We start from the raw sequence: 11,507 nt of genomic DNA, 5'->3' as shown, positions 1-11,507 counted from the left end.
TTTATAAATATTCCTGGTCAAATATCTTTTTCCGATTGATAAGCATTATAAAAATCACAGTTATAGCTTTCGAAGTTTATAGCACACTGATTTTAGCAAATTACTAACAAACACTCTCTGGCGCATCGCGTTGGTTGTATTTATAGGTGTGGGATGGTTTTTCTAGAAAATTCAGATTACATAAAAATCCTGAATTATATTTAAACATTTACGTATATAGATATATTGTTGATTCCTACTCTTGAGAATCTTCTATAACTTTGGAGAATAGGTGGGAGTTTTGCAATACGTATCAAACACTACAAGCTATGCATGTTTTTAAATATAAACTTAATCTAAACAACGTTCATATTAAAATAAATACATAACAAATTTGTTACACACTGCAATAGTTTTCACTGCAGAAGTTTCTGTTGTAAGACTGTATTGTCCAATGTACACAAATGCTTCATGCAAGCTTTCTATAATCCATTTAGTACACAAAAACGATTATCTACAAGCAACCATTTCAATAATCCTATTGGACAGAAATCCACAGTTGCTGTGTCTAGCAACTTGTTTTAATACAGAATAGTATGAATACCTTGGTCATGTGGATGGCTTTTGTCACAGAATTTTGTGTTCATAGATTCTCACGTGTTAAAAGATACAACACTTCTTTTACCATGGCTGAGGTATGAGTTGTTGGAGGTAACTTTCTGGGTGGTCCTGGTGTCTCAAGTTAATCCATATTCCTTTTTTTTTCCTCAGTGTCATTAATTATGCAATTCTAATTCCATGATCTGAACACATCTTTATGATTTTAGTGTATGAATATCTTGCAACAGTAAGTGCTGTTGTATACCATTCCCAAATGTATTTCATATACATGCTGTTTTACCACAACTTTACATGGCTATGTTTGTCATATGACTTCCTGATATGCATATTCAAATTGGTTTTAATATACATACTCATACCTCTTTATAAACCTACACTACTACAGTATGTAGCTAATTGACAAGGGTGGATCTTCACATTTATTTGTTGATTCAAATATTATAAGACCTAAATGCAATGGTTATAAAAGTACAATACTTTGAGCATTAGGCTAAAGTTCTGAAGTACTAAGAAAAGTGTAAGAGAATGGTGTGCTAAATAAAGTAAGTAGAAAACCCTGTTGTGTTAGGATAAAGAACAAGATTCAAGAGTACTATTTAGAGACAAATTACTCCAGAAATATCAGGTTCAATAAAATAAGTACAGGACACACGAGTGGCTATTTCGATAAGTATAAGATATGTATATAAGCTAGTTACAGTAGAATGTGATTCATAAATATTAGGTTTAGAATTAAAAATAGTCAGATTGTGCTAAAATAAGGGAAAGGCATTGCCCAGGTTTGTTAGATACAAGAAGTGTAAAAACCAAAAATAGTATGCAGTAAAGATACCAGACTTAGAAATGTTAAGTTATAGTTAGCATAAAATCCAAAAGTGCTAGGTTCACAAGATAAAGAACCCACCTGTGCTTCTTTTAATGAGATCTGTTAAGGAATTGCAGTCCCTCTAAGATGTGCTATATTAAAGCAAGACAAAACTCAGCCAAGAATGCTAAGTTTCCATAGTATAATACATACATTACAGGTGTATAAAACTCACGAATGTTGTGGTCAAATCTGCATACAAGATTGAAGCAGTAAAAGACCAGGAAGTGTTAGATTTATGAAATACAAGACCAAAATTGTTAAGATTAAGAGAGTATGAGACACAGGAGTGCAATGTTAGGAAACCAAAAGACCCATTAAAAAGTTAAACTCAAAATGTTCAGGAATTATAAGACCTAAATATGGTAGATTCCATAATTGAAAGACCTTAGAGAATTAAAGAAATAAATGACAGAAGTGTGTAATGCATTAAGAAAGCGGAAGATCCTGTTGTGTTACGATCGGGAAATAAAAGATAGTCAAAGTGTTATTAAAATGTAATTGATTGACTATAACTTACGGATCATCAAGATACTGAAGGGTTTCATGTATGGCAACAGCTCCTGCCAATGCCATAAAAATTAGTCGTACTAGGTTGAGGAAATGTGGTGGCTCAAGCCAAAGAACAAACTTCAGGTAAAATGTATTCAATTCAGACACTAGAAACTGAAGGAAAATACATCATTTTAAATAATTAGGAAATTTTCAAAATAATTTTGATAAGAAGTATAAATAATTTTTTTTTCTAAATTAAGAAAGTTTATTCAATGTTTCTTGTCTTTCAATGTTTTTATCTATAAATACTGAACTGATACTAAGCAAAATGTATCACTCACTGAACCCACCATGTTGGTATTTGTTCATGGTGAATCATGAACTCAAAAGTCTCAAGCTATTTTGTTTTGTTCATTACTTTTCTGTTAAGTACAAGGCCTATTATGTTCTTATTTATACTTACATGTTTTATGAAAATTACACTTACTGTTACAATCTGCATATTAGAATATCAAATAAAAGTGTGAATAAGAAATTTTGTTTTTGTGTGTGAGCTTGTTAATAGTTGTAAATGGCTATTTGAAAATTCTCTTGACAAATAATGAAAGGCACACACACAGGCTGCTTCTTTGGAACAGTTGTATGACACTAATTCTTATTTTGATCAATTAATTGTGGAAAAGTAAGTAGCAGTGTTCTTCTCATAGGTTACAAGTTAAAATGATATAAGAGCTAAAAGCATATTACTAACTTTATCAATCTTGTGGGTATAGACTTATTAACATAAAAGAATCAAAGCTAACTTTTTGAAAAAACTATATATTCTGGCAATTCTGTTTTTGCTCAGCACTAAAGCTTTAATTGGGGTGGGTACTAACTGATGACCACCATTTTCAGAGGTGACAGTGCATTCTCTAATCACTCTATAGTTAAATATTTGTAACAAATGAAAGCAACAACAATTCAATTGGTGTTTTCAGTGTGAAAGGAGCTATTGTAATGTCTTCTTAGGATATTATCAAAGAACTGTTATTATTTGTTGTAATGTTCAGTGACCCATTATAATATTTCTATCAATAATGTTAGGAAAACACATAGGTTCAAGAAATCAATTTAACACAAAAATATGATACCCTTTAACCACAATACTTTTGAAAGGTAGACCTTTCTTCTTCAGGGGCAAACTAAGAATGTCACCGAAGAAGAAAGGTCCACCTTTCAAAATATTTCTATCAAGATAGTAAAAATTGAGCTGAAATAAGGTGAAATGCAATTTTTCAAATTTGTATTAATAATTCTTTGATGTTTTTCAAGGTGATTGTTATGTCAGTGGAACTAAGAAATGACAAAATATTACAACGATAATTGGGAACAGACTATGGCCATTTTTAAAGCTACTGAGCACTTAAAATTGTTTCTGTATCTAATTTTTGTGTGTAAATGTTTATTTAGAATTTGTGGTTCTAAATATAAATATTTCTGTGTGTATAGGAGAACATAATTTTTTTCAAGACTTCCTGCCAACTGGATTCATTAAATATTAAAACAAAGCCAAATTAAATGTGTATAATTTTACACTTACAACAAAAATCATGACTAAGACAAAAAGCCATCGATTCAGAGTAATAGTAGGCTTCCATTCAAAATCAGTCCAACTATGTGGACCAAACTGGGCTGCAATACGTTTGAGTTTACCACAGTATGTGGGTATATTCCACAAGCCACGCCAGTGATAAGGCTTCATGGATAAGTAATGAAGAGTCTTCATTCCAAAATAGATTCCAAGTCCATTGCAAACCAGTGCATCCAAGATCCACTGTAAGGAACAAAAGCTGTAACACAAATGGTTTCTTTAACAATTTTAGAATAATATAGAAAAGACAACATTTTCTTGCTTTAAAGTAATTCATACTGTGGAAAACACCTCAAGATAATAGTTAAAGTGATATATATTATGTCATGGTAATGTAAACAGAAGTCATTAAAGCACAAAATAAATACTTTCTTAGGTTGAGGCCTAAAACTATTCCAGTTCATAATTTTATAACTTGCAGTTAAACTTTACTGAATGCTGGATACAAAATGAAAGGAAACCATAAGTTAGGGTATATTAAATATCACAAAATCATAAATCTTTTGCTGTAATTGTCATGAAATTCATTATTTATGAAAGGTGATAATAAATTTAAAATGGCAATTTCTGGAGCACCTTGTATGTATTGTTTTAGTACATACAATTTAAAACGTACATGATCCCACCAACATTCACTGAAATTTGGAAGCTGGTGCTCTAGTGTGTACTCCAGCACTTCAAACATGATGCTAATTACTGTACATAGCCACCAGTCTCTTAACATCAGAGTCTGAAATTCCAGGAAAAAACCTAATATCAGTAACCTTTTCAATTCAAAAGTGAAATAATCATATCAAAATTTACAATACTGAAATAGAGATATACCAATACATTCATAGATAAAATCATGTACTATCTTTAGTTCAATTGCATGTGAAAGCTTGTCAGTCTAAAAAAAAGATGTATGAAAATCATATTTGACTCGGCCGAACTACAGACGTAAAATATTAAAGCAAGGAAGTTCATAAGGTCTAACAAAGATGAGGAAAACGGGTATAGCTCTAAATGTTTTCATCATATTCATATTGAATTTCAATTCTGGGTTGCAACAGGCAAAAACATAAAATTTATTCAGTATGATGTACAAAACATTTTATTTAAAAGATTCGAACATTTTGGAATATATAAATGTAAACGAACAGCACTTGCGTGTTATCTAAAATTTAATAATTAATTAAAATCAAGGGGCGAAGAGAAATAACTTTAATTTCTGACCACTCCTGGGTTATTAAGCCTAAATACTTATCACGATTGGACTTGATTGCACACACTGACCTGATTCGACCATTTTTCGATTTCTTGCTTAGACTCTGAGCCATGATTAAGTGATTAGTCGTTCCATGGGAAAACAACCCACTCATGCTTTATCGATGGGATTCCTAAATACTTCTCCTTTAACCGAATTACTGTTTTCCTGAGAAAATACAAACCCAATGCCGCCATCGACCCTACGAAAACAAGACTCCTACCAAGAGGCAAAATTTTTATTCAACCCCTTACTCCCAGTGACTTAACCTATCTCCGTTCCCCATGGAACTCAACTACTTCAGTTGTCTGTTATCCTCCATGAACTAATTCACAACTTTTGCCTGTCTTACTTAGGTGCGTCACCAGTCAATTTCTCCTGGAGATATAAACTACGTTCTACAAACTACGCCTGGCTACTCGATTCACGCAGTTCATCGTATAAACGCCAGAAACACGACCAACTACGTCAAGCTTGTAACAACTTCCAAATCTACAGCTGAACATATTCTCACTCATGGCTTTTTCTACTTTTCTATTTTAGAACAGAAAAACCAGGATGATGTCTTCAACCTTCTACTGTCTTTCCAGCCAAACCTCCAGAGCATCCAGCAAATACCAGCAAGCAATCCCAGACCCCAATTGCAAAGAAGGATACATGGAAGTCTCAATCCACACAGACTCAAGTATCACTAAACCATTCTTGAACATCAACTGACTCCTTCCAAACGAAGACCCGTGAAACTCAGACACACATCTACGAAAAAGCCAGGAGAACCCAGACAGAAGAACAGCCTGTCGACGACTTTCGCAGATTCCTTCGCTCATTATTCAGACAGTCTCATTCACCCTATGAATACAGAACCGATTCTGAATTTGACCACTACCAGTTCCCGTGTTCTCAACATTTTTACTCCGACGTAGAACCAGTCTTCGAAGATGACTACTACTAAACTTTTCCAGCCTTACCATCGACTTCTAAACAGCCAAGTCTGTTTTAAAATGCTCTATTATACCTAATGTATACTAACGTGTGTTTTATTTTCCTTCCAGCTTCCATCGGGCACGGTAGGGGCATTCTTTTCGCCGTCCTGGCCGTGAAAGTTGTTTTTCTCGGGGTACTCCCCCCCCAACAAAATTTTCCCTGTAGGAGCCTATGATTCCAACCGTAGAAAGTAGCCGTTCCACATAGTTACAACTTCTGTTATTTTTCACTTGCATACTTTACTAATTTAAACTATTGTAAAGTCTTGTTGTGATATCAAGACTCACAACAAAACTCTAAAAATGTATCCTGATTTTATGGAACTTATTATCCTACTTTAACTTTACAGTCCATTCACCCATCAAAATTTCAATTAATGACTTAGTACCAGTGTTTCAGATCAGTCATTATTCAAGAACTTGCCATCTTTGTCACAATCTTGTTCAAGAATCACCAGTCTTCAAGATTTTTTTTTCACAACCTCTCCTTCTTGCTGTGCTACTTCCTGCCCTCAGCCTGCGATACTCGCAGGTTTCCCGGATGTCTTGAGGAACTTCATTAGTCACACTCACTGCACATTAATCCACTAACCATGTGCTAACGACGGTCACACTCCGCCAGTTAAACTTTATTAGTCAGTTAAACTTTCGGCCATTAGCAACTCACTTAAAGAATAACTGTTAATTCCACCAGCAGGGAGAAGAGAAACAAAGTTTCTGAGTGCCCGTGATTATCTTTCAGGCCTTGAATTTTAAATCAAAATTACTATCAAGAGATTGTTTAATTGACACACTGACCTGAAGACGACAGGCGAAAGACTTTCGAAACGTCGTCCCCTACACACGCAGTTGCCGTCCATTCAGCTAAGTTTCTTCATTCTATAATCTGTTTTTCTTATGCTTGTTTTTGCCCTTGCATTTACCACTTTATTCAATATCTAAGTACACTAGTAATGAATAAAAACCCTGAAGAAGGAAGGTCCACCTTTTGAAAGCGCTAAATTTGTTGGGTTTGTATTCATTTACATCAAGACTTCTCGAACCTGAGTGTTTTTCTAACATCATAAGTAAACTAGTAATTCATTATACTATTGCATGAGTTAATAAATATTTTTGTAACACTATTTGCAGATTTCGCTGAAGATGGAATAGGTGTATTCCAAAACTTTGAACCTTGTAAATAAAATGTTTTGTGTTTTGTCAACTGTTTTCATCTTCATTATTAGACTTTGTGAATCTACTGCCAATGTGAATGGTATAAAAACAGATCAGTAATTTGACAATTAACACAAAAATATTCGTACAAAAACTAAAATAATTCTACAAAACTAATAATAACATTAACTGTTAGAACTGCTGCAATTAGTTCCAGCTACTTACACCACTAAATACAGGACTTGATGCAAGCCAAATAGATGATAAAGGCTTAATCACTTTTCTCCTTTAAAAATTACAAAACACAATCTAATCTTTTAACTTACTTTTATCCACCAGCCAAGGAAATGTGTTGGTACAAAAATATCCAATTTATCCTATGAAAATCAAATACATACATTGAAAAGTACATATTTTGTGAGGTTTTTAAAAGTAATATATATATATATATACACACATATACATATAATTCACAAAGATGTGAAAGTACAAGAATGCTAAATTACAATACATAAATATACTGTGATGACTCTGATATTTTAAGATTAATTATGCACAATTAATGATAAAATTTGTAAGGATCTTCTAAATAATTTTTAAAGTTTCATTTCATATCTTCTTAATGTATCCTACACCTTCAAGCTGTAAGTTATGAAAGAAATCTTACCCAAACATTATGCCAGGGATCTTCAGGAAAAGTGGAATCATAGATTAAACAATTTCCACCATAATCTCTTTCTTCTAGAGGCTTTCCTAAATCTTTGTCAATATGTTTTAATAATGTTCGAGCATCATCTGGATGCTAAAAAAAATAAAATTCACAACATATATTTTCCATAGCTCAAAGATTTGTGAAATTATTTAATGGTTTAAAGCATATAACCTTTTAAATGAATACAAAAATTGCTTAGTAATACAACTATTAACCATTATGAGGTTAACTGGAAGAATTTTGGTATTATATGACATTGAACTTTTTTTTAAAATATAGTTGTTATTCTAAGAATGGCAAGCTCAAACGTCCTAAAGATCTTAAACTTATATTTCATAAAACTGAGTAATGACTGAAAATTAAATAATAGGTTGAACTTGGTTGTAAGCTATACGATCTGATGAAGAGCGCTAGCTCGAAATGTCATCCTTCTTTTAATAATAATAAAAAAAAACTTGGTGATTGTTCAACCTATTATATAATTTTGATATTTTAGTTGCCTATGCGGTTTTAACTGTATTTGTCTTTGACTAATGACTGAAGACATCATAAAATTATTATGATTGCATTTTAGATATCAAAACTTCTATCATGTGAACACAATTTATTTTAGTTAAGAAAAATGTGCAATTCTGTAAAAAGGTTTTCAACAAAGTTTAAAAATATTAAGCATTATATTAACCTGAACAATTTACACTATGTATAGCATACATAAATATGTTTCAATAATATTAATTTTCGAGTTAATATATATTTCAGAATAACATTTTTCTCTATATATAACCATATTCCTAAAGCTTAATCACAGAACACACAAATGTGCACCTGTGAAGTTCTTACTTTATTTTGTAGTGGAAACATTTGTACTCTTTAGTGATTCTGTGACGTTCACATAATGTTTTTACACTATTGTTATGGAGTGAATGTTTTTCAAGCTGGCGAAGCATGATTATATTTGATTGACTTGTCATCAGAAATTAGTATTAGACCTATTATATTTTTAACACTACATTCTACATCTAGTCACTTAAGGATTTTCAAGAATTAGAAGAGTGTGTAATAACAGTATTCCAACCACACTATGTTTGCTGTATCCATTGCTGACGACGCAATTCCCTCAATCAGTATTGGTCGGACCACTATATAAGCCATTTGTTAAAACAAAAATACAACAGGTTTATTTGTTTCTTTGTAGTTAAGCACAACTACACAATGAACTACCTGTGCTGTACCAACCACGGGTATGGAAATCCGAATTTTAGCTTTATAAACCTTCAGAATTATCACTGAGCCACTGGGGACAATATAATAAGCCTAATACTAATGTTAAATGACAAGTACGTTAATTATAATCATACTTTGCCATCTTAGAAAAGGCGTTCAAACAATAATAATTTTTGTTGTAAAATATGGCTTATATAAATAGTGTTCTAGTCACTATTGTGTTTGTTATGTCTCTGCCAGCCTGATGAACTCTGGATTGAGCGAAACACATTGGCAGCAATAGATACAGCGAATATATGGTGGCTGAAATACTATTATTATAGACTTCTAATTCTTGAAAATCCCAAAGGGACAAGATATATATTGCACTGTTAAAAATATAATGGGCCTAATACTGATGTCTAAAGATAAGCAAATTAATTTTTACACGATGTTATTTATAGCATTACAATTTTACAAATACTATTACTTCAACTTACCTGAAACAAAATAAAGATTAATGCTAATTCATACAGAATACTGACACAGAAAACAAATTTCCAAAGAGCTGAAATAGAAAAAAAAGTGTTATTTTTAGTATTCTGAGAGTGACACACGTATATCTAAATAATGGGAAAAATGTAAACTTAAATTTCACTGTAAAATGTAGAGCTCGGCAATTAATTTGATTACCTATGAACATCGATTAATACCACAAAAATAATTAATCAAAATTAGTGTTTCTAATTATTACAATTATCTAAGTAACTTAAGTATTATACTAATGACCTCTCATTGTTATTTTTGGTTAATTCAAGTTTGTTCAGGGAACAAGTGTTATGAATTAGGAAAGTTATCAATTAATCGAAATTAGTGTTTCTGATTATTGCTATTTCTAATTATCACAACTACACAAGTAATTGAAATATTGCTTTTATGTTTTTTGGTTATTATATTTTCGATTAATTTCAGTTTGTTCAGCTTTGGACTTGAATGTTTCGGTGGTTAGGGTTGTTGCCTTGTCATTCAAAACTCTCCGGTTCAATTCCTGCTACCAACAGACATGTTAGCCCTTTCTGCTGCAGAGAATTTTTATTTATGTTTGAGTTTTGACAGAGCTATTAAAGCTATCTGCTCTAACACAGTCCGTAATGAAGCAGTTTGGCTGGCAGCACCTATTGACAATTCTTGGGCTAATCTTTTACCAGCGAATAGTAGGAGTGACCATGACATATTATGATGCCCTTAAAGGTGAAAGGGCAAACACTTTTGGTAGCACCAGGGCATCAGTCATACTTAATTTACGAGGCAACCATTCTAAACTAGGCTATACAACCATCAAAACAAAAACCTCAAAACTCAACTCACAAACAAAAGTGACACAAATACATCAAAAAACAACACAACTTTACACTGCAGTTTACCATTTATCCCTGACATCAGCTGAAAAACAACCAACACTTGGACAAAACTTGCCATGAAACATAAAATTCCTGTTGATGTCAAATTCACCCAAAAATCCAGCATTGAACTAAAATCATTAGTAAACTTACATTGGAAGAAGATAATAAAATTTAAATTTTCAAAATTTTTAGATTAGGCTTACAGGATATCAATGATTTTAAGAATTAAGCATACTGAATGCAGTCCTTCTCAGGGCCTGAGATCCATAGATCCAATAGCCGAAATTTTGATGTGAGTAAAACCGGAGTACCCGAGAAAAACCACTTTCACTGAGCAGGTGCCGAATAAATATACCTGCCCAGTGCTCATAGCTGAAAATGAAATGGTGGATCAATGCATATATATATACAAAACTGGAGCTAAATAAAATTAACTTACCTTGTGATATTGGTAATCATGTTAAAGGGGGATATATATGTAGCCCACGAGGCTGGAGTGGTCGTGATTAGTGCAAATTCTTGTGTTTGTAATATCGGGTAGCGAATTAAATGAAGCGTTCTTTTAAGATGGGTAGCTCAGCTAGTGAATGGAGGTATTCAGGAAGAGTGTAATTAGGGAGCCTGTGAGCTATCTTGATTGCTGTGTTCTGGAGATTCTGTATTCGTTTATATTAGTTGTCAGTCATGTTACACATTACTGCATCACCATACTCGAAAAGGGGTCTAATGTATGCTTTATAAATAGTGGTAATGGTTTTGGCAGAGCAACCTTTGTTGATGCCACCAATACGTTTAAGGTAATATATTCTGTAGCTAGTGTAACGAATTTTTTGTTATATATTTATTTTAATATAAACGTTTGTTTGGATTAAATTTATATTTAGAAACATGAATAGCTTATAGTGTTAAATATGTGTTGCGAAACTCCTGCCTATTCTCCAAAGTGATAGAAGATTCTCGAGAGTAAGAATCAACAATATATGTATGTACATAAATACTTGTGTTAGCGTCAGTATTGTTACGTAAAACTGAAATTTCTAGAAAGCCTCTCCACACGCTTATAAATATAACCAACGAGCTGCGCCAAAGGGAGTATCTATTATTAGTTCGCTATAGACAGTGTGTTATAAACTTAAGATATTTGAGCAGGGACCTTTACAAAGTTCGAACATTACAAATCATTTAACTTCAGTGGATTCTCATCGAACATTA

General features: G+C 32.6%; 1 protein-coding gene across 1 annotated transcript in view; it reads right to left on the bottom strand.

Moving 5' to 3' along the window:
* Nucleotides 1-11,507, bottom strand: part of LOC106461777 (phosphatidylserine synthase 2-like) — a 43,195-nt gene that overhangs the window by 7,574 nt on the left and 24,114 nt on the right. The window contains exons 5-10 of the mRNA XM_013921631.2: nt 9,393-9,460; nt 7,645-7,779; nt 7,304-7,354; nt 4,210-4,323; nt 3,543-3,776; nt 1,986-2,131 (exon numbers count right to left, since the gene is read on the bottom strand). Of these exons, the coding sequence (XP_013777085.1) occupies nt 1,986-2,131; nt 3,543-3,776; nt 4,210-4,323; nt 7,304-7,354; nt 7,645-7,779; nt 9,393-9,460 (748 nt within the window). The remainder of the gene's footprint in view (nt 1-1,985; nt 2,132-3,542; nt 3,777-4,209; nt 4,324-7,303; nt 7,355-7,644; nt 7,780-9,392; nt 9,461-11,507) is intronic.

This window comes from Limulus polyphemus, unplaced genomic scaffold, assembly GCF_000517525.1.
Source record: "Limulus polyphemus unplaced genomic scaffold, Limulus_polyphemus-2.1.2 Scaffold1029, whole genome shotgun sequence".
NCBI classification, from domain to species: Eukaryota; Metazoa; Arthropoda; class Merostomata; order Xiphosura; family Limulidae; genus Limulus; species Limulus polyphemus.
The sequence above is the reverse complement of the archived record's forward strand: the minus strand, read 5'-3'. Positions and strand labels throughout refer to the sequence as shown.